The sequence below is a fragment of the Scyliorhinus torazame genome, chromosome 18 (genome assembly GCF_047496885.1).
Source record: "Scyliorhinus torazame isolate Kashiwa2021f chromosome 18, sScyTor2.1, whole genome shotgun sequence".
NCBI classification, from domain to species: domain Eukaryota; kingdom Metazoa; phylum Chordata; class Chondrichthyes; order Carcharhiniformes; family Scyliorhinidae; genus Scyliorhinus; species Scyliorhinus torazame.
This window is the reverse complement of record NC_092724.1, coordinates 134,235,988-134,259,737: the sequence shown is the minus strand read 5'-3', so window position 1 is coordinate 134,259,737 and position 23,750 is coordinate 134,235,988. Positions and strand designations below refer to the sequence as shown.

The window sequence follows — 23,750 nt, the reverse complement described above, 5'->3', positions numbered from 1 at the left end:
ATTGTGCATTGAGATCTAGATAGATTGAGAAAACATGGCAAATTGAGATTAATGTAGAGAAGTGTGAGGGCATGCACTTTGCTAGGAGAAATCCAAAGGCAGATTATCTGAATGGAGAGAGGCTGCAGGTGAGTGAAGTACAGAGTGATCCCGGTGTTCTAGTGCATGAATCACAAAAAGCTAGCAAGTAGGTCCAACAAGTAGTTAAGAAGGCAAAAGGCATTTTGGCCTTTATTGCAAAGGGGTTGGAGTTTAAAAATAGGGAGGTTTTGTTGCAATTGTACAGGGTGTTGGTGAGGCCTCACCGAGAATACTGCATACAGTTTTGGTCTCTTTACCTAAAAAAAAAAAAAGGATGGAAGCAGTCCAGAAGGGATTCACCAGACTAATTCCTGGGATGAGAGGGTTGTCCTAACAAGCGAGACTAAATAGTCTGGGTCTGTATTCCTTCAGAAGAGTGACCTTATTCAAACATAAGATCCTGATGGGGCTTGACAGGATAGATGGTGAGATATTTTCATTAGTGGGAGAGTCTTGAACAAGGCAGAAGCCTTGTGGGCAGCAAGGTAGCACAAATGGATAGCCCTGTGGCTTCACAGCGCCAGGGTCACAGGTTTGATTCCCCGCTGGGTCACTGTCTGTGCGGAGTTTGCACGTTCTTCCTGTGTCTGCATGGGTTTCCTCCGAGTGCTCCGGTTTCCTCCCACAATCCAAAGACGTGCAGGTTAGGTGGATTGGCCATGCTAAATTGCCCTTAGTGTCCAAAATGTTAGGAGGGGCTATTGGGTTGGGGGGATAGGGTGGAAGTGAGGGCTTAAGTGGGTCGGTGCAGACCTCGATGGGCCGAATGTTCTCCTGCACTGTATGTTCTAAGGGATCATTGCTACAAGATTAAGGGCTGATCATTTAAAACTGGGGTGAGTCAAAATTATTTCTCGCAGAGGGTGTTTAATTTCTGAAATTCTCTGCCCCGGAGGGTGGTGGAGGCTGAACCATTAGAAGTATTTAAGATGGAGGTGGATAAATATTTGATAGAGGAATAGAGGGCTATGGGGAAATGGCCCAGAAAAGGAGTTGAGGCCGGCATAGTTCAGCTATGATCGTATTGAATGGCGGGGCAGGCTTGAAAGGCCTAGTGGCCTACTCTGCTTCTATCTCTTGTGTTGTGTTCTTCACAATGATACTGTAGGCAAATTGGCCAGCATTAATTTGATTCACTCTGTGTTAGATACTGAATGCAATGAATTTGTCGCTGGTGAAAAAATACTGTTTAAGCGATTTGTCTTGCACTCATCAGAACACATTCCCAAGAATACCAAATCTCAAAGGGAACAGCAATTAAAACTTCATGAAATGAGGGTGCTGATTGGTAGTCTGTTCCCTGGTGCATTCCCCTTGGCAACACGCACCACCTTAATATGTAAATTGTTGTTCCCATTTGAGAGTTGGTGTTCTTGTACATCTGTTCTGATGAGGGCAAGACAAAAATCTTCGACAGCATGTCTCTTTTCACCCCCCCGCCCCCAGTGAAATTGACTTGCTTTGTGGTGAAAAGCTACTTTTGTACAATTCACTTATTCAATAAACTCAAATGAATTTAATATAAATTATCATTTTCACATTTCAAAATTAGTTCATACTCTGCTTACAAGTGCAGCCAGGAATTTTGGAGGCTTCAACAGTCGACTGATGCGATCTATGATTTTTTTTTTTAATGCTTTTCGATGACTATCAGGCCAAAATTGATAGCTAAATAGTTATTTGACTTCAAAAGAGCTATGAAAAGGGATAGGGAAAGAAGGGGAAATAGCAGTATTAAAGACAGTACTGGAGCATATCAGTTTCCATAGGAAAGTACAACAGATACTGGATTCAGTAGTTGAGAGAGTTTGCTATCAGTTGCTTAACTGGGAACTGGTTGTCTACTGAACAGTGGAAAGGGAATTGAGAGAGAAATTTATAAACCAGTGAAGCAATTATTAACAATAGACCTATCACTGTGGAAGATTTAAATTAGCCAACGGTAGTTTAGGATGTTTGTGATGAAATTGGAACTTTTTGTTTGGCAATGTGTTCTCAATTTTAACAATGAAGGTAGCAGTGCTTGACCTGGTTCTATCTAATGAAGCAAAACAAATCAGTGACTTAAGAGATGGGGGAGCAACATTTGGGAAACAGTGATGTCAATAAGCACAATACAAGGTCAAATTAAGCATGTAAAAGGAAAAAGAAATGAGGCCAGCATGACAAAAAAAAGCGTGATAGCAAGAAGGGACTGTACTGAGATTGAATGGAAGGAAGAATTGGCAAAAAGATTTGTTGATCACAGTAGGAGGTTTTTAAATGAGTGTATAAATCAACACAGTCCAAGGGTGAATCATGCCATAACTTTGGATTCCACCGTTGAATAGGGAAACTTTGAACAGTGTTTGGCGCTGACTGACTAGAGAATGAATGCTGGAACAAAATAATTAGTAAAGTCATGAGCAATAAAAACTGTCGACACAGTAGCAGTAAGGGTCAGTCGAGATGAAGGGAGTTGGTAATGATTGAAAAGAGGACAACTTTTAGACTGGATGTAGAATTGTGATACCACAAGAATGAGTCACAAACTGATGTTTATGCAAAGCAACTTGTCAAATAAATTACTCAAACTTAAAATACACGGACTTGAATACATCACATACAAGCGGATGGAGTAAATAACAATTGCTCTGACTATAATTTTCCATATTTCTTTGGATAAGAAAAGTGCAGTAAATGCCTAGAATGTGGGAAGAGGCGACTCCTATCCCAGGAAACTAAGGCAGTTTCCAACTTCAGTCGGTAAATTATTGGAGCTCATTACACATCTTTATTACTCACAGCTGTTGGCAAAGAATAAGCTACCTAATGAGGACTAGTCAGCTTCAATTTCTGTGCAGATCTTTTGAGAATTGGTAATCAAAATGTAGTGAATGTGGCTTCAATGGATTTTAAAAAGAATTTAAAGTACTGCATTAGATGCCAACAGACTAGTTTCTGTAGTCCCACACATGCACCAAGACTCCAACACGAGCCCTGTTCCATCATATTTGTAAAACGTAACAGCTATATTTATATAGCAGTTTATGAACCTCTCAAGGTGTTCTAGGGAACATTCTCGGGTGCCATGGTAGCACAGTGGTTAGCACTGTTGCTTCACAGTGCCAGGGACCCGGGTTCGAATCCCGGTCTTAGATCACTGTCTGTGCAGAGTCTGCACATTCTCCACATGTCTGCATGGGTTTCCTCCAGGTGCTCCTGTTTCCTCCCGAAAGATGTGCTGTTAGCTGAATTGAGCATTCTAAATTCACCCGTTGTGTACCCGAACAGGTGCCAAAGTGTGGTGACTAGGGGCTTTTCACTAACTTCATTGCAGTGTTGATGTAAGCCTATTTGTGACACTAATAAAGATTATTATTATACAAAACACAGTATGACACTGAGCCACACAAGATATTCGGTCAGATGCCAAAATAGAATTAACATATATAATTGAGGCGGCACAGTGGTTAGCACTGCTACCTCACGGTCCCAGGTTCAATGTGAGCCCTGAGTCACTGTCCGTGTAGAGTTTGCACATTCTCCCTGTATCCTTTCGATCTGGCTGATCCAACTCGCCACACAGTTGGTCCTTCTGGTTAGAGCTAGGTCTGTGAATCAGGGCAACTGTTCCTGATCCTCCTTCATGACTGCAGCGAAACTCACCCTTTTTATTATAGCGTTATCAAAAATATCAAAGCATATTCTTGTAGACATCCTGTTTGGATGGTCAGTGCTGAGCACCTTTTATTTTCCTTCAGCCCAGTTCCTGCCTTAGTCTAGACACACCCATTCATCACCATGTTGTTTCCACAACTGAAATACGGACCCCATTCAGGTGCAATGTCTCAGTTGCTAGGTTTATTTATATAGTGGTTGATGTCTGGGGCCATCAGCTCTAAATGGTCTCCCTGTTTCTTGAATTGGATTGTCAGATGGTCACTGTTTTGTCTTTGAAATGGTAACGTCCCAATGTCTTGGTAGCAACATGTCTTGAAGATTAATCCCTCTCAGCACAGTTGAATTTGGTCTGTTAGTTTCCAGCATTTATATCCATGAAGCTTTTTGAGGTTTTATAAAGTCCAGGTGGAGGAGATCCAGGTGGGCAGCACGGTAGCATAGTGGTTAGCACAATTGCTTCACAGCTCCAGGGTCCCAGGTTCGATTCCGGCTTGGGTCACTGTCTGTGCGGAGTCTGCACATCCTCCCCGTGTGTGCGTGGGTTTCCTCCGGGTGCTCCGGTTTCCTCCCACAGTCCAAAGATGTGCAGGTTAGGTGGATTGGCCATGATAAATTGCCCTTAGTGTCCAAAATTGCCCTTAGTGTTGGGTGAGGTTACTGGGTTATGGGGATAGGGTGGAGGTGTTGACCTTGGGTAGGGTGCTCTTTCCAAGAGCCGGTGCAGACTCGATGGGCCGAATGGCCTCCTTCTGCACTGTAAATTCTATGATATGATCTATGATATGATCTATTCCAATCCCACAAAAGGAGGATTTCCTCTAGTTTCAGGGATCAATGCTTGGTACCCATGCTACATTTCAAGCTCCTATGTGCAACTTGCCCAGTGCAAATGTTCTATGTTCTAGTATTGGATAGACATATGGACGATAAGGGAATAGTGTAGATGGGCTTTAGAGTGGTTTCACAGGTCGGCGCAACATCGAGGGCCGAAGGGCCTGTACTGCGCTGTATTGTTATAATCATGCCACAATATGCAAATAACCCTGCAGCGAGAGAGTTGTTGAAGGTTGTCATGATGCATTAATTATTGGGACTTCACACGCAAAAAAAACTATTCCACCCCTCCACCCCCAACAGATAATCCTCACTAAGGATATCAGGGCAGGGTGGTTATGATGGAGCTGTTAGGCCACAGCTGGAGTACTGTACAGTTCTGGTCTCCACACTATAGGAAGGAAGTCAATGCACTAGAAAGGATGGAAACAGAGGAGATTAACCACGATGGGTGGCTGGGATGGAGCGTTTCAGCTATCAAGAGACGGGATAGGCTGGGTTACTTTTCTTGGAGCAGAGAAGAGGGGGGGGGGGGAGGGAGAAATTGATTGAGGGGTGTAAAATTAAGAGGACCATAGAAAGGGTGGATGGGAAGGAGCTTTTCCCCTTACCGGAGGGGTCAACAACCAGAAGGCACAGATTTAAAGCAAGGGATAGGAAGTTTAGAGGGAATGTGAGGATAAAAACTTTTTTTCACAGCTTAAAGAATGTTAGAGGCGAGAACCCTCAACATGAGCGCTTGAAATGCCATAGCATACAAGGCTACAGCAAAGTGCTGGAAAATTGGAGGAGGGGAGGGGGAGGGGGGGGGTCAAAGGGCTTCTTTCCATGCTCTAAAAAAACTCTATAACTCAGACATGCCATCAGCAGCAAAGGAGCACACTGTCTCAACCAGCATGGCCACTGATAGGACCATCCAACTCTGAAAGGGAGTGAGGAGTTCTATTGTATGCTCTAGTCAGATTCTCAATAGATGTAGCCTTTCCAGATCCTGTACAACTCATCCAAAGAGGAATAGACATGAGCATGCCTTTAATGAGTGGCCTGGATGTTTTGGTGACACCAGTAACCCTGTGAGGGGGCATTAATGCAGCCATTTAAGTCTTCTCTTTTGATTAACACAGTCTACTTTCCAGCACTGCCTCAACTCCTCTCCCAGTTCAAATAAAGAATTAATCTACTGAAAATCTGGAACAATATCTTTTATCTTGGATTTTTTCTCCCTTTTATTTTAAATTACCTCCTTCACATCGCTTTTACATTCCTGCTTCATTACACAGAAGATCTAGCACTACATATTTCCTTGGTAGTTACACAAGATATTGGTTCAGAATACATCCATGCTTCTCTTAGAATCTCCTCATTCTCACTCCCCTTTCTCAGCTTTACTCTATTCGCCCTGTCATTTTTTGTGACCTTTAGATTCTGGTAGTACTGCTTTTATTTGCTAATATTTCAAGATTCTTTGGTTGCTATTACTGACTGAATATACAAATTTCTCTTTAAAATAGTGACTGAAGTTCAGACCATTGAGCTACTTTCCATACTAACCTTTCACTAGAACAGTGTTCCCAAACTTTTTTTCTGGGGACCGTTTTTACCAACCAGCCAACCTTCAGGACCCACGACTGCCGACATTCGCGACCCACCATTTTCTTTTACCTTTAATTTGAGATGAGCCTGCTAATTCTTCCTAAAAGTCAATTTTTTAAAAAGCATCTGGAATTGAAAAGCTAGTCTTAGCAATGACCATGAAACTACCATCCATTGTTGAAAACACTCATCTTGTTCACTAATATCCTGTAAGGAAGGAAATCTGCCATCCTTACCTGATCTGGCCTACATGTGACTCCAGACCCACAGCAGTCTGGCTGACTGCTCGCAAACTCTCACTCAATTTCACCATCTCTCCCATTTTTAAACCTTCCTTAAAAGTGCATATTTTCCCAATCAAGCTTCAAGTAGTCATTCTCCAACACTCCAGGAAGGCTTAACCTTCATTCCATTTCTTTCCCCACCATTGCAAAGCAGCTCAGGATGTTTTCTAGGGTAATAGCCCCACATAAACATGGAGTTATAGATTAAAGTAACTGCCCCTACAATCTGATAATCTTCATAGGTCAGCTGAAAATAGAAATAAGATTTGGCCATTTAATATTTGTTTTATAATGTCAAAAGTGCTCTAATGAATAGCAAGTGACATAATTTATAAGTTAAGAACATTTCTTAAGTCCACTTGTTCATAATATTTGTGCATCATGCAAAATCAAAAAAAGAAGCAATACATTAAGATGTTGCAACAAGTTTTTTCTGCCACAGGGACTGGATGCTTGGAAAAGTCGGACATCAAACTATGCCGAGGAAAACTGGGTAAATGGAAACTAGGTGCATGATTGAATTGAATGATGGGACTGGCTTGAGCAGCTGAATGACCTTCTGTTCCCAAATACTGATTTTTTTCCCCAGAATGTTACAGAATCATAAATGGTTGCACCATAGGAGGAGGTCACTGAAGTCCTCCTGTTCATACCAGCTCTCAGCGAGTGTAACACCTTGTCTCACTCCCGTAGACTTACACTTTGTTTCCTCTTCAGATAATTATCTATTCCCTTCTGAAAAGGATTAATTGAATCTGCCTGCACAACACTTTTAGGTAATGCATTCCAGATCCTAACCACGCACTGCATGTAACTTCCTCGTGTGGCCATTGCTTTTTTTGGTGTGTTCCCTAGTTCTCGATCCACAACAGTTTCTCTCTCTCTACCCTGCCCAGGCACCCACATGATTTTGAACACTGCTATAAAATCTCCTCTTCTATTTCTCTTCTCCAAGGATAAAGCCCCAGCTTCTCCAAACTCTTCCAGTAATTGAAGTTCTTCAAGCCTGGAACCATCTATAAATCTAATGCACCGCTATCTGAAAAAAAATCAACATTCTTCGCACCCTAATAATACTGCTGTAACTTCCTGGTGCGGCTATGCAGAGCGAGGTCGCATGCTCGGTAGCTCCTGCTTGGGATGGACCTTTGGGCTCTTTTCAGGGCCCCCACGGCATTGTTTTGAAATTTCCCAGTGTGGGAAGAAGACTGCAACATTCCCCCGACAGTGTCCCCCAGGAATGGTATGTCTCTTGGTTACCAGACCTGGCAGAGACAGTAAAAGATTTGGCTGTAACTGCAGGATAGATAAAGCCTCTTCCAGCATGCAGGTGGGGGAAGGGCAAGCTTAAAGGCTGCAAGCTGACTTGAGGGCCTTTATTAAAGGTGAATTCTAGCAGCAGAGGGAACAACTGTGAAAAGATCTACCAAGGCCATTGAAGAAGCGGGGACGAGGCTTCCGGTAGCGGCCATGGAGGAGTAGGTTGCGCATTCGGCAGATCCCGTCTGGAACGGACTCTCAGACCTTTTTCAGGAGTTTTGGGGCAGATTGGTGAAGCGAACACTGCCAAAAGGATTCCCTCTCGAGACTTCCGGTTGCGGCTATGCGGAGCTAAGTCGCACATTCGGTGGCTCCTGCAAAAACGAACTTTTGGGCTCTTTTCAGGGCCCCAAGGGCACTTTTTCGACGTTTCCCGGTGTGGGAAGGAGTTAATAACAGCTCCCCGTTAGTATATGGCTTTAACTAGGAGCGAGGCGACAAAAAAGGTGGTGGTGGACCTGAAGAAGGGAGGGCAGAAGGACAAAATATTGGTGGGCGGAGACCAGGCAGCGTGGCGGCAGTGGGCGGAGGAGGAACAGGAGGGTATCCAGCGCTGCCTCAGAGAGATTAAAACGGACCTGCTAGAGCCGATGAAGGCTCCTATTGATAAGCTGCTGGAGACACAGACAGCCCAAGGGGTGGCGATCCGAGAGGCTCGACGATCTCTGACAATGAGGACGAGATCTTAGGCCTGGCGGTAAAGGTGGAGGCGCTCCACAAGAAATGGCAGGAGCGGTTTGAGGAGTTGGAAAATCAGTCGAGGCGGAAGAATCTGCGGATTCTGGGCCTCCCGGAGGGGCTGGAGGGGCCGGACGCGGGGGCCTATGTGGTCACCATGTTGAACTCGCTGATGAGAGCGGGGTCCTTCCAGGGGCCCCTGGAGCTGGAAGGGGCCCATAGAGTGTTGGCAAGGAGGCCCAAGGCTAACGAGCCTCCGCGGGCAGTGCTGGTGCGGTTCCATCGGTTCATTGATCGGGAGTGTGTGCTCAGGTGGGCCAAGAAGGAGAGGAGCAGCAGGTGGGAGAACGCGGAGGTTCGGATATACCAGGACTGGAGTGCTGAGGTGGCGAAGAGGAGGGCTGGGTACAATCGAGCGAAGGCGGTGCTGCACAGGAAGGGGGTGAAATTTGGCATGTTGCAGCCAGCGCGACTGTGGGTTACCTACAAGGACCGGCACCATTATTTTGAGTCTCCGGCGGAGGCGTGGGCCTTTGTTCAGGCTGAGAAGCTGGACACAGACTGAGGGTCGGGATGGGCGATTGGGGACTGCAGTGTATGTTATGCCTATTTTTTGTTCGGGGAGGAGGGAGTGGGGGGGGCCTGGCATTGTTTCAGGTTTCTTTTTCTCTGTGTTTTTCTCTTTTGGGTTGGGGAGGGTGGATGGAGCGGGTTGGGCACTGTTTTGGTTGGTGGCGGGGCCTGGTAAGTGGAGAGCGCAGGCTTTTTTCCCGCGCCGAAGACCGCGTGTTCACGCACCTGAAGGGGCTCAAGGCGGATGTGGTTATGCTCCAGGAGACACACCTGAAGGTGGAAGACCAGGTAAGACTGAGGAAAGGGTGGGCAGGTCAGGTGTTTCACTCAGGGCTAGATGCCAAAAATCGATCTTGGTGGGAAAGAAGGTGTCATTCGAGGCGTCGAGCATTGTGGCAGATAATGGCGGTAGGTACATAATGGTAAGTGGTAAGCTGCAGGGAGAGAGGGTGGTATTGGTCAATGTGTATGCTCCGAACTGGGACGAGGCGGGTTTTATGCGGCGTATATTGGGTCGGATCCCAGACTTGGAAGTGGGGGGCCTGATAATGGGGGGAGACTTTAACACGGTGTTGGATCCGGCACTGGATCACTCCAGGTCTAGGACGGGTAGGAAGCCGGCGGCAGCTAGAGTGCTGAGGGGATTTATGGACCAAATAGGAGGGGTGGACCCTTGGAGATTTGCAAGGCCGGGGGCTAGGGAATTTTCATTCTTCTCACATGTCCATAAGGCTTATTCTCGAATCGACTTTTTCATTTTGAGTAGGGCGCTGATAGCGAGAGTAGAGGATACCGAGTATTCGGCAATAGCCATTTCGGACCACGCCCCGCATTGGGTGGACTTGGATATGGGGGAGGAGAGGGCCCATCGCCCACTGTGGCGCTTGGAGGTGCGACTGTTGGCGGACGAGGAGGTGAGCGAGCGGGTCCGAGGAAGTATAGAGAGGTACTTGGAGACCAATGACAACGGGGAGGTCCGAGTGGGGATGGTATGGGAGGCACTGAAGGCAGTGGTGAGGGGAGAGCTGATCTCCATTAGGGCCCACAAGGAGCGGAGGGAGAGGCTGGTGGGGGAGATGGTGAGGGTAGACAGGAGGAATGCGGAAGAGGCTGAGGAAGGATTACTGAGGAAGAGGCGCAGCCTCCAGGCCGAATTCGACCTGGTGACTACCAGGAAGGCGGAGGTGCACTGGAGGAAGGCCCAGGGGGCGGTCTACGAGTATGGGGAAAAGGCAAGCCGGATGCTGGCGCATCAGCTTCGGAAGCGGGACGCAGCTAGGCAGATCGGGGGAGTTAAGGACAGGGGAGGGAGCGTGGTGTGGAGTGGGGTTGGCATCAATGGGGTCTTCAGGGACTTCTATGAGGAATTGTACCGATCCGAGCCCCCATGGGAGGAGGGCGGGATGGGCCGTTTCCTGGACCAATTGAGGTTTCCAAAGGTGGAAGAGGGACTGGTGGCCCCGATTGGGCTGGAGGAGCTGATCAAAGGGATAGGAAGCATGCAGGCGGGGAAGACACTGGGGCCGGACGGTTTCCCGGTCGAGTTCTATAAAAAATATATGGACCTGTTGGGCCCGCTGTTAGTTAGGACCTTTAATGAGGCAGTGGAGGGGGGGGCTTTACCCCCGCGATGTCCCGGGCACTGATCTCCTTGATCCTGAAGTGGGACAAGGATCCCCTGCAATGTGAGTCTTACAGACCGATTTCCTTGCTAAATGTAGATGCCAAGGTGCTGGCGAAGGTCTTAGCCACGAGGATTGAGGATTGTGTGCCGCAGATCATCCATGAAGACCAGACGGGGTTTGTGAAGGGGAGACAGTTGAACGCGAATGTGCGGAGGCTTTTGAACGTTATCATGATGCCAGCGAGGGAGGGGGTGGCGGAGATAATGGTGGCGATGGACGCTGAGAAAGCCTTCGATAGGGTAGAGTGGGGGTACCTGTGGGAGGTGCTGAAGAGGTTCGGGTTTGGGGAGGGGTTTGTTAGGTGGGTTAGGCTGTTGTACGAGGTCCCATTGCCGAGTGTGGCCACAAATAGGAGGAGGTCGGAGTACATTTGGTTGCACCGAGGGACGAGACAGGGGTCCCCCCTGCTCTTCGCACTGGCGATTGAACCCCTGGCTATGGCACTGAGTCGAGGAACTGGAGGGGGTTGGTGCGGGGTGGGGAGGAGCATAGGGTGTCGCTTTATGCGGACGACCTGCTGCTGTATGTGGTGGACCCGCTGGGAGGAATGCCAGAGGTAATGAGGATCCTTAGGGAATTTGGGGACTTTCCGGGGTACAAGCTCAATATGGGGAAGAGCGAGCTGTTCGTAGTTCAGCTAGGGGACCAGGAGAGGGGGATTGGCGAACTCCCACTAAAAAGGGCAGAGAGGAGCTTCAGATATTTGGGGGTCCAGGTGGCCAGGAGTTGGGGGACCCTGCATAGGCTTAACTTTACCAGGCTGGTGGAGCAAATGGAGGAGTTCAAGAGGTGGGACGTGTTGCCGCTGTCCTTGGCGGGTAGGGTGCAGTCAATCAAAATGACGGTGCTCCCAAGGTTTTTGTTCCTGTTCCAGTGCCTCCCCGTGTTTATCCCGAAGGCTTTTTTCAGGCGGGTTAACAGGAGTTTGTGTGGGCGCGAGGGACTCCGAGGGTGAGAAGGGTGTTCTTAGAGAAGAGTAGAGATAGGGGGGGGGCTGGCGCTGCCCAGCCTCTGTGGGTACTACTGGGCCGCCAATGCGACGATGGTGCACAAGTGGGTGATGGAGGGGGAGGGGGCTGCATTGAAGAGGCTGGAGACGGCGTCCTGTGTGGGTACGAGTCTGGGGGCGCTGGCAACGGCGCCGCTGCCGCTCCCTCCAAGGAGGTATACCACGGGCCCGGTGGTGGTGGCGGCCCTCAAAATTTGGGGGCAGTGGAGGCGGCATAGGGGGTGGTTGGGGCCTCGGCATGGACCCCATTACAGGGGAACCACCGGTTCGCCCCAGGAAAAACAGGTGGAGGGTTTTCGGGGTGGCACAGGGCAGGGATACGAAAGTTGGGGGACCTGTTTGTGGACGGGAAGTTCGCGAGCTTGGGTGAGCTGGAGGAGAAGTACGGGCTCCCCCCCGGGGAACACCTCCAGGTACTTACAGGTAAGGGCGTTTGCCAGACGGCAGGTGGTGGAATTCCCACGGCTACTGCCACACACAGTACAGGACAGGGTGCTCTTGGGGGGGGTGGGTGGGAGTGGGGAAGATCTCGGAAACGTACCGGGTGATGCAGGAGGAGGAGGAGGCCTCGGTGGTGGAGTTGAAAGGTAAGTGGGAGGAGGAGTTGGGAGAGGAGATCGAAGAGGGGACGTGGGCAGATGCCCTAGGGAGGGTGAACTCTTCCTCTTCATGCGCGAGGCTCAGCCTCATACAGTTTAAGGTGCTGCACAGGGCACACTTGACCGGGACAAGGATGAGCCGGTTCTTTGGGGGTGAGGACAGGTGTGTTAGGTGCTCAGGTAGCCCAGCAAATCACACTCATATGTTCTGGGCATGCCCAGCGCTGGAGGAATTTTGGAAGGGTGTAGCGAGGACAGTGTCGAGGGTGGTAGGATCCAGGGTCAAACCGGGCTGGGGGCTCGCAATATTTGGGGTAGCAGAGGAGCCGGGAGTGCAGGAGGCGAAAGAGGCCGGAATTTTGGCCTTTGCGTCCCTGGTAGCCCGGCGAAGGATTCTCCTTCAGTGGAAAGATGCGAGGCCCCCAAGCGTGGAATCCGGGATCAGCGATATGGCAGGGTTCATTAAATTGGAGAGGGTGAAATTCGTCTTGAGAGGGTCGGTACAAGGGTTCTTTAGGCGGTGGCAACCGTTCTTAGACTTTCTGGCAGAACGATAGACATTGGTCAATGGCAGCAGCAGCTCGGGGGGGGGGGGGGGGTTACTTTATTTTTGTTTATGTTATTTACACTGGAGGGTCTGAGGGGGTGTGCTAAGTCGGGGTGTTAATGTTAATTTATTATTTATGTACGGGGGGAGGGGTTTGGGGGGTTGCTTTTTTAGATTGTGTTTTGTACTTAACCCTGTTGGGTTCTTTTTTCTTTCTCATTTTGTTATTGATATTTTATGAAAACCTTTAATAAAATTTTTTTAAAAAAAAATAATAATATTGCTGTATGTAGATTGATGTTCATTGAGATTATCCTGCGGGCTACTTTTCGGTTTTATATCTCCATTGAAGGATATTAAATGGCCCCACACACACTTCCTCCCTCTCTTTCCACACCCCCCCAACCCCTTGTTGTTCCACCAATCATAATTATGTATTGTTTTCCTACCCTCAATGCAGCATCTGTGATTGTTCAGCCCTGAACCATAACAAGGTAATACTGTACCACGATAATCCTTCTTGAACTTTTTACCCAATCTTTCCTTTTCACGGGCTACTGGTGACATATGTCGTGCGAATCTGCCTAAATCCGGGTGGATCATTGGTTAATCTGTTGAAGGAGTTTGTCATGTCAGTGTGCATAGGTTCAAAATATATGGTGAAGGTGAATACCAAATCAGTGTTGCCCTCACCATATATTTTGAACCTATACATACTGACATGACAAACTCCTTCAACAGATTAACCAATGATCCATCCGGATTGTCAAAAAAAAAAAAATGGGCAAAACCTCAGGTCCAGATAGAACCTCGTCCTAAATCAACTATTATTACACATTTAATATTTCAACAAGCCACCATAGTCCCAGTCAATACTGCCAGAGACTGGTGGCGATTTAACCGGACAATCACCACACCTCAGGTGAGGGGAAAAGGTAGAGAAAAGGTAGAGAGGGTGGGGCCTTCATGAATAACCTCTGGCGGTACGGGGATTGAACTGGCGCTGTTGGCCTCGCTCTACATCACAAACCAGCTGTCCAGCCAACTGAGCTAAACCGGCTCACTTATATTTCAGTCTTGGTTTTGGGAAATGATCCATTTCAAATTTCTGTAGTTCTCTCAAGTTTACACTTCTACCTGGTGACTGCCTCAGTAAAGCCACTGAAACCACTCCCATTAGGAAATGGCTGTCACAATTAACATCCACAGCAGAGAGCAGGCACAACCATGTGTGGCTCAGTTGGTGACATGCTTAACTCCACAATCTTCTGATTTCATCACTTAAAGGCTGCCACTCTTACGAGCGAAGAGGGTTGTACTGCCAAGCTCTGCATTTTTTCAAATGAGTGGTTCTGTGTGGCTGAAGATCCCAGGCCTCTAGTTTGGTGAGCAGGGTGTTCTAGCCAACACGCATCCCTTAATCACAATACTTCTTATTATATTGCTGTTTACCAATTGGCTGTCGTATTTTCTACATTGTGACAACAATTTTAAAAAGTACCCAATTGACCGTAAAGTACCCAATAAAGTGTAAAACTGCTGAAATCTTAGCATTTGAACCTCATACAGACAGAGATTAAATGGTCTTTTTGTTCTGATTGTCATGCGCCAGTCTTAAATGTTGAAACAACTTCAACAGGTCAGACAACTCCCTCCATAGTGGCTGGTTGATTTGTTACATTGGTGCAGAAGTCATTTACTAATGTGTTTTTCCAGCACACTTAAGAACCTTGCAAAGCCTATGTACAAGTTGTCATTGCAGCTGTGGTCTTGAAACAAGATTCTCAGGTTTGTGGAATATTTTGTGGAGACATTGTTCTTCGGTAGAATCATAGAATTTACAGTGCAGAAGGGGGCCATTTGGCCCATCGAGTCTGCACCGGCCTTTGGAAAGTGCGGCCAACACCTCCACCCGTTCCCAGTAACCGTACCTAACATTTGTTTGGACACCACGGCCAACCCACCTAACCTGCACGTCTTTGGACTGTGGGAGGAAACCGGAGCACCCGGAGGAAACCCACACACACGGGAGAATGTGCAGACTCCGCAGACAGTGAAGCCAGAATTGAACCTGGGACTCTGGAGCTGTGATGCAACTGTGCTAACCACTGTGCTGCCTGTACACAGTGCTACTTTGCAATCCAGAGCGCCAAGACAATTTTTTATAGCCTATTTAAATCACAGTCACCCATCTTTTGACCTCTTTGATGTTCATCAGAAGAACTAATGCTCATAGGTGTGGGTGTTAAGAAATTGCAGTTTTAATTAACAATTCTTACCCCAATAGACTTGCTGAAGTATGATTGTCAGCACTAAACTGACTTTTGAGTGATCATTTTGTGTCAGCTCAACACACTTTGCATAGACTCACCCAGCAATTAACAAAGGGAAGGACTATTACCCAATCTGAACTAAGATTTTTGATGAACCAACTATTACACAAGACATTAATAGAACAGGGACACAGTGTGCCCCACAAGATTAGATCTAGAGTTTGTTCTGTAGAAAACAGACTGGGACTTTCCACAGCAATCCCACTACATATCAGAGAAATCCCACAACCCAAAACATTTTGGAACACAGAAGCAGAAAACCCTGGCCAGAATAGCCACAGTTTTCGGTCTTTTATTCAGTTAGGATAGCATGGGAATCCATTGCCACTATTTACGAGGAAACCAGTTCATGAAGAAAGGAAGCCACCATCCACAGGCAGAGTTACTCCATTGATCATTGCACTTTTGTCACTGAGGAGGAAGATTATCGTATTCACCACATCTTCTACCTCTGCAAGAAAAATGTAAACATTAACCACGTACGCAACAATCCAGAACAATTGTTTAATTAAATCAATCTGATCAGCAATGAAATGATAAAATGAAACAAGTGCCAGATGTCCCCATAACTCAAAGATGGGGCAGGAGGAGCAGTTGCTGGGCTGAGATCAGGCATATATCTAGCCCCAGAGAGAAGCAAGCCATTTCATATCAAATCATAAGCTGTATACATATATTTAAAATTGTATCGCTGTGTCTGTGTGGGTCTCACCCGCACCCAAAGATGTGCAGGGTAGGTGCACTGGCCACGCTAAATTGCCTTGGAAAAAAATTTATTCACTTTTTTTTTTAAATTGTATCTATCACATTCTAAACTTCATTGAGATCTGAATAATCCTCTCAATTTCATTAAAGGACTGAGTTTTATTCTCACTTGCTACCCCGGTACAAACTTGCAAAGTCAGTTTTTAAAAATCAGTAGAGCTTCTCCGGATCTGGTCCAGCAGTCAGGTGAAAAGGTCCCTACAAAAATTAATGCTGCGGGACTTCCGGTGGCGGCTACGAGGGAGTAGGTTGCACGTTTGGTGGCTCCCACTCTGGCCGGACGTTTGGACCCTTTTTCCCCAACTTTTTCGTGGTTTTGAGTTTTGGCTTTGAAGGCGCAGACGATTAGGCTCTGGATCCACACAAGTGGTGCATGGAATGGAGAACCCAAAGGGACCGAAAAGGAAGAAATAAAAAGGTAAGCAAGGGCTGGATGGAGGTGGCAGCTGAAGACAACATGGCTGATGTTCGGACCCCTGCTGCGACGGCCCAGCCATCGACGGAGGAGCTAATGAAGGTCATCCAGGAGGGCTTTGCCAGACAGAAACGGGACTGTCTTGACCCGATAAAGGAGTCGATCGATCGGCCGGAGCTCAGGCTGGATGCCCAGGATCGGACGATTTAGAAGTTGGAGAAAGCGCTGGCGGACCAGGAGGAGCACCAAACGGTGGTCGAACTAGAGGTGGGGATGCTGAAGGATCAGCAAAAGAGGCTGCTGGAGAAGGTGGAAGAGCTGGAGAACAGCGCGCGCCAGCAGAACTTAAGAATTGTAGGTCTCCCTGAGGGGGCTGATGCGGGCGCGGTTGTGGCGAGTATGTTCCAGAAGCTTCTGGGGGAGGGGGCTTTTCCCTGACTGTTGGAGGTGGACAGGGCACACAGGGCGATGGCGAGGAAGCCCCCCCCCCCTCCCAAGGGCGATGGTGGTCCGGTTCCACAGATTTTTGGATAAGGAGTGTGTTCGCCAGTGGGCTAAGCGTACTAGGAGCTGCAAATGGGACAATAGCACATTGCATGTCTATCAGGACCCGAGAGTGGAGGTGGCCAGAAGGAGGGCAGACTGCAGGCAAGTGAAGGAGATCCTGTTTAAGAGGAAAGTGAAATTGGGGCTGCTTTACCCGGCGCATCTGTGGGTTACGCACGAGGACCAGCACCATTACTTTGAGTCGCTCAAAGACGCGATGGACTTTGCCAAGAAGGGCTGGTGGTGAACGGAGAACTTTTTGTTTTAAGTTGTAACTTTTCCGAGTGATGTTTATACGTTTTGATTGTCATTTTTCTTCTGCTTTTAAGTTTGGGTGAAGATGGGGAAGTAAAAGTTATTCAGTTCTATGGGTTTTCGGTGTTTTGGTGGGGATGGCTGGTGTGGGCTTTTTTTTTTATTACTTTGATTTGCACTGTTGGGGGGGTTCTTTGTGGGTTTTTCGTTTTGGGCTGTCTCCTTTGGTAATTGGGTGATGGTTCGGTCTCGGTCTGAGGAGGGAAGTGGGGAACAATAGGTGGGAGACTTCTTGGCGCCGGAGGAGAGGGTCACCAGGCTAGCTGAGTGAGCTAGTCTACGTAAGCACAGTGGGGGGAGGGGGGGGGATTGTTCAATATATGGCAGGGGTTAGGTTACAGGGTGGTGTTGTTGAGGGGGGTGGGGGTGGAGGGGGGGGGTGGGGGTGGGGGTGGGGGGGGTGGAGGGGGTGTGGGTGGAGGGGGGGTGGGGGTGGAGGGGGGGGGTTGGAGCTGTTCAGGGAACGTCGGAGGCTGCAGGCCGAGTTCGGGGTGTTATCCCCAGGCAAGACAGTGCAGCAGCTTAGAAAGGCGAGGGGGGCGTTTTATGAACCGGAGAAGGCCAGCATAATGACGGCACAGCAGATTAGGAAGAGGGAGGCGGCCAGGGAAATAGAAAAGGTGGTCGATGGGGATGGGAATCTGGTAGGGGACTCGGCAGGGCCAAACAGGGCGTTCAGGGACTTTTACAGCGGATTCTATCGCTCGGAACCCCCCACGGGGCCCGAGGGGATGAGACGCTTTTTGGACGGACTGACCTTCCCAAGGGTGGGCAGGGAGCTGGTGGATGGGCTGAGGGCCCCGATCAGGGCCGAAGAAATAGCTGAGGGCTTGAAGGCAATGCAGTCGGGTAAGGCCCGGGGGCCGGACGGGTATCCGGTGGAATTCTACAAGAAATTCTCGGGGATATTAGGGCCGTTGTTGGTCAAGGTTTTCAATGAGGTGAGGGATAGAGGGGTGCTGCCCCCGACGATGTCACAGGCCACTATTTCGTTAATATTGAAGCGGGACAAGAACCCAGAGCATTGCGGGTCATATAGGCCGATTTCCCTGCTTAATGTGGATGCCAAATTGCTGGCCAAAATTTTTGGCCTCCAGGATTGAAGATTGTGTGCTGGATGTGATTATGGAGGATCAAACCGGTTTTGGCAAGGGCAGGGAGTTGATGGCCAATAGAAGAACGCTGCTCAACATGATTATGATGCACTCGGAGAGTAGGGAGGTTGAGGTAGTTGTGGCAATGGATGCGGAAAAGGCGTTCGACCGGGTAGAGTGGGATTATTTATGGGAGGTGCTGGGACGATTTGGGTTCGGCAGGGGCTTTATCGACTGGGTTAGGCTGTTGTACCAGACCCCGGAGGCTAGTTTAAGGACGAATAGGGCGACCTCGGACTATTTTGGACTGCACCGGGGGACAAGACAGGGATGGCCCCTCTCCCCACTGCTGTTTGCGTTAGCTATAGAGCTGCTGGCAATTGCTCAGAGCTTCAAGGGGCTGGTTCAGGGGGCTGGCTGGGAGGGTGCAGACAGTTAAGATGACGGTCCTACCGAGATTTTTTATTTGTATTCCAGTGCCTCCCAATTTCCATCCCGCGGTCCTTTTTTAAGAGGATTAATAAAATCATTTTGGGCTTTGTCTGGGCGGGTAAGTCCCCGCGATGAAGAAGGTGATGCTCGAGAGGAATCGGGGGGGGGCTTGCCCTGCCAAACTTCAGTAATTACTACTGGGCAGCCAATATTGCTATGATAAGGAAGTGTGGGTTGCGGGCAGGGTCTGTTTGGGAGTGGATGGAGGCAGCTTCATGTAGGGGCACCAGCTTGGGGGCGTTGGTAACGGCACCTCTGCCGTTCCCGCCGGCGAGATATTCCACCAGCCCCGTGGTGGTGGCGGCCCTGAGGATCTGGGGTCAGTGGAGGAGGTACGTTGGAGCAGTGGGAGCATCGGTTTGGTCCCCAATATGTGACAACCACCGGTTTGCCCCAGGGAGCCTGGATGGGGAGTTTTGAATATGGCGAAGGGCGGGAATAGAGAGGATGGGGGACCTGTTCCTGGAAGGGAACTTCCCTAACTTGACGGCGCTGGAGGAGAAGTTTGGGTTGGCAAGAGGGAATGACTTCTGATATTTACAGGTGCGGGACTTCCTGCGCAGGCAAGTATCATCCTTCGCACTCCTGCCACTAAGGGGGATCCAGGATAGGGTAGTGTCTCGGGGTTGGGAGTGTCTCGGACATCTACAAAGAACTAATGGGGGCGGAGGAGACGCAGACTGAGGAGCTGATGCGCAAGTGGGAGGAGGAGCTTGGGGGAAGAGATGGAGGACGGCTTATGGGTGGACGCGTTGAGCAGAGTCAACGCGACCACTACATGCGCCAGGCTCAGCTTGGTCCAATTCAAGGTGGTACACCGGGCCCATATGACAGTGACCCGGATGAGTAGGTTCTTTGGGGTGGAGGACAGGTGTGTAAAATGTGCGGGAGGACCAGCGAACCATGTCCACATGTTCTGGGCGTGTCCAAAACTTCGGGGATATTGGCAGGGGTTTGTGGACGTCATGTCCAGGGTATTGAAAACGAGGGTGACAATGAGTCCAGAGGTGGCGATTTTTGGGGTGTCGGAAGATCCGGGAGTCCAGGAGGAGAAAAATGAAAATGAAATGAAATGAAAATCGTTTATTGTCACAAGTAGGCTTCAAATGAAGTTACTGTGAAAAGTCTCTAGTCGCCACATTCCGGCGCCTATTCGGGGAGGCCGGTACAGGAATTGAACCGTGCTGTTGGCCTGCCTTGGTCTGCTTTAAAAGCCAGCGATTTAGCCCTGTGCTAAACAGCCCCTGTCAGAGGCAGGCGTTCTTGCCTTTGCCTCCCTGGTAGCCCGGAGATGGACATTATTAGCCTGGAGGGACTCAAAGCTCCCGAAGCCAGAGGCCTGGTTAACTGACATGGCGAGCTTTCTCGGCCTGGAGAAGATTGTTCGCCTTGAGAGGGCCAGTGTTAGGGTTCGTCCGGAGGTGGCACCCATTCATCGACTTCTTTGCGGAGAATTAATCGTTAGCGGGGGGGGGGGAGGGGGGCCTAGGGTAACGTAGAATAGGGGGTTAAATAGGCGGGTCTTGGAGGGACTTGTATCGGTGTTTGCGCTATGTTTATTGTTCTTTGTACACTGTTTATATACTGTTATTGTTTGTAATGCCAAAAAATACCTCATTAAAATTGTTTGTTAAAAAAAAATTAATGCTGCGATTTAACGGTGCAGATGGTCTGGGAATTGCCGCAAAAGGGGACAGCTTGAAATATCACCTGGTTGTTTTCCGAGTGGTTATTGGAAATTAAATCGGTTTCCAGTCCCTTGTACCAGATACACAAGTCAACACTATTTTCAATATTTAAAAGAAAACAGCCCAGCTGGTTTTCAGATTGCATGAAGTAGTAAGAGGGACCAGGTGGCAATACGAGAGCGATTATAGAATACCTAAAAAGGACAAAACGGTCATTGTGCAGGATGTGATGTATTCAGCTGTATTCAAGCCAGTGAATACAGACGATTCAAGCAGGCTTTTCCAATACCAGGTGAAGTCAGAGTTGCACTTTACCACTCACCTGCAAACCTGTGCAGTGGGATACGTGACAACATTCCTGCAGCTTTTGCTGGGTCACTCCATCCAATTCGACCCATTGCAGTCATCACTACAGTGGGGTTCACTGCATTCACTCTGATCTGGGTCAAACCAAAACAAAATCAAATCTTTACAATTCCAGAAACCAGTCTGCACTGAGCAGGAGGCAGGAGCTGGACTGGGCGAAACAGTTGAAGATTTAGCACTGTACCAAGTACCTTTATGGAATTAATTAATTCCATTACAGAAAAAATCAACTCTCCAATCTCATCAAAATAAAATCTAAAAGCAACGAATGGAGTTTTCTAATCCTGGAAAATGGTGTTGACTACCCTCTAGTGGAGAAAGGAGGAAGTGAATATATCTAAAAACAGTTGTATTTGAATAGTATTGATGCACGATCAATTACGATTAAAGACGAGGTAGTAACATAACTAAAGGCTTTAATAGACTAGAACTGTTCCCAAGCAGCTTCGGTACAGAATGAGGGCTGCTGGGGCGGCACCGGTTCTTATACCCCGCCTGGCAGGGTGGAGCTACATACCAAACAGTCAATGGTAAACTCCTAGATTTAACCAATGGTCTTCAGCCTCTCGGGTACTGTAATACCTGATAATACCACATTCACTCCCTGTTAAAAAGTCAGGTGGGGGTGGTGGCCAGTGGTTACAATTGCATCTAACATGGTATGATCAGATATGGAGGTACAGTGATACCTCCTTACAGGGTTGTCGAGAATATTTACAAGCGTGGAAGATATATACATTCAGTGTTCATTTACAGGTACAGTTACAGTGAAGCAATCAGTCGGTCGGGTGGCCTGGTCGTCCTCCTGGATCGTCTGGGCTTCGGTGGTGATTCTGGTGGGGGTCCAGGCGTCTGCGACTCCGGGGAGCGTGGCTTTGGCCTCCTTGGCAGCTTCGTCACCCCTAGACGGTGCTGGTGGGGCAAACGGTTGACACGAGAGGGGATGCCTGTAGGGGGTGTTGGTGGGTGGGAGGGCGTGGGCGGGAGCGACGGGAGGACTGACCCTCCTGTGAGGTGCTGTGGAGGGGGGTGTGTGGGGGTAATGGTTCGGGTGCGCGTGGGATTCCGGCGGGTGCCAGGTCCCGAAGGCAGACCGTGTCTTGCCTGCCGTCGGGGAACGCCACGTAGGCGTACTGGGGGTTAGCGTGCAGCAGGTGGACCCTCTCGACCAACGGGTCCGACTTGTGCGCCCGCACGTGCTTCCGAAGCAGGATGGGTCCGGGTGTTGCTAGCCAGGTTCTGTTCTCCTGAGGGGGTGCCTCCGGCCGTTTCGAGGTAGCTTTTAAAGCACGCCAGCCAGTGCTTAAATATCGCCACCGAGTTCTCCGCGTTGTTGTAGACACTCCGGCTTGATTCGGAGATTCCATCCTTTCAGCTTAAGTGTAGTCTATTAAATTGATGCACGATCAATTACGATTAAAGACGAGGTAGTAACATAACTGAAGGCTTTAATAGGCTAGAACTGTTCCCCAGCAGCTTCGGTACAGAATGAGGGCTGCTGGGACGGCACCGGTTCTTATACCCCGCCTGTCAGGGCGGAGCTACATACCAAACAGCCAATGGTAAACTCCTAGGTTTAACCAATGGTCTACAGCCTCTCGGGTACTGTAATACCTGATAATACCACAAGTATTACATAACTGAAAGCATCAAGCAGTCTTGGAAGAAACACTGGATCATTCATATTGCTCAGTTTCATATTGCTCAGTTCCCAATTGCGATCGCTGACATTTAGAATTTGCTCTACCGTGGGCTTTGCCTTAAATAAATTTTACAGTTCAAAGTTAAAGTTCCGCGGGGCTGTACTGCCTCGTTCTGATCAGAAAGACCGGGTACAGGAGAGAGAGAGGCGGAGAGAGAGAGGGAGAGAGAGAGAGGGGGAGAGAGAGAGGGAGAGAGGGAGAGAGGGAGAGAGGGAGAGAGGGAGAGAGAGAGAGAGAGGGAGAGAGGGAGAGAGGGAGAGAGGGAGAGAGGGAGAGAGGGGGAGAGGGGGAGAGGGGGAGAGAGGGAGAAAGGAGAGAGAGAGAGAGGGAGAGAGGGAGAGAGGGGGAGAGGGGAGAGGGGGAGAGGGGGAGAGGGGGAGAGGGGGAGAGGGGGAGAGGGGGAGAGGGGGAGAGGGGGAGAGGGGGAGAGGGGGAGAGGGGGAGAGGGAGAGAGGGAGAGAGGGAGAGAGGGAGAGAGGGAGAGAGAGAGAGGGGGAGAGAGAGAGAGTTGAGAGAGAGAGGGGGGGGGAGAGGGCGGGAGAGAGGGGGGGAGGGAGAGAGGGGGGGGGGAGAGAGGGGAAGAGAGAGAGGGGGAGAGAGAGAGAGAGAGAGTTGAGAGAGAGAGAGTTGAGAGAGAGAGAGTTGAGAGAGAGAGAGGGAGAGGAGAGAGAGAGAGAGAGAGAGAGAGAGAGGGGGAGAGAGAGCGAGAGAGAGAGAGGGGGGAGAGAGGGGAAGAGAGAGAGGGGGAGAGAGAGAGAGTTGAGAGAGAGAGAGAGAGAGAGAGGGGGAGAGAGGGAGAGAGAGAGAGAGGGAGAGGGCGAGAGAGAGGGGGGGAGAGAGAGGGGGGGGAGAGAGTTGAGAGAGAGAGAGAGAGAAAAGAGAGAGAGGGAGGGAGGGAGGGGGAGAGAGGGAGGGAGGCGGAGAGAGAGAGAGAGAGAGAGAGAGAGAGGGGGGAGAGAGAGATGGAGTGATAGAGAGAGAGAGGGGGAGAGGGAGAAAGAGAGAGAGGGGGGAGAGAGGGATAGAGGGAGGGAGGGAGGGAGAGAGAGAGTGAGAGAGAGATAGAGAGAGAGGGAGAGGGAGAGAGAGTGGGAGAGGAGAGAGAGGGGGGGGAAGAGAGAGAGAGAGGGAGAGAGAGAGAGGGGGGAGAGAGAGAGGGAGGAGAGA

General features: G+C 49.2%; 1 protein-coding gene across 1 annotated transcript in view; it reads right to left on the bottom strand.

Moving 5' to 3' along the window:
- Window positions 1–15,475: 15,475 nt before the first annotated feature.
- dcxr (dicarbonyl/L-xylulose reductase) overlaps window positions 15,476–23,750 on the bottom strand; it is a 30,130-nt gene continuing 21,855 nt past the window's right edge. Inside the window, exons 7-8 of the mRNA XM_072483417.1 lie at window positions 20,837–20,954; window positions 15,476–15,650 (exon numbers count right to left, since the gene is read on the bottom strand). Of these exons, the coding sequence (XP_072339518.1) occupies window positions 15,547–15,650; window positions 20,837–20,954 (222 nt within the window). The 3' untranslated portion in view covers window positions 15,476–15,546. The remainder of the gene's footprint in view (window positions 15,651–20,836; window positions 20,955–23,750) is intronic.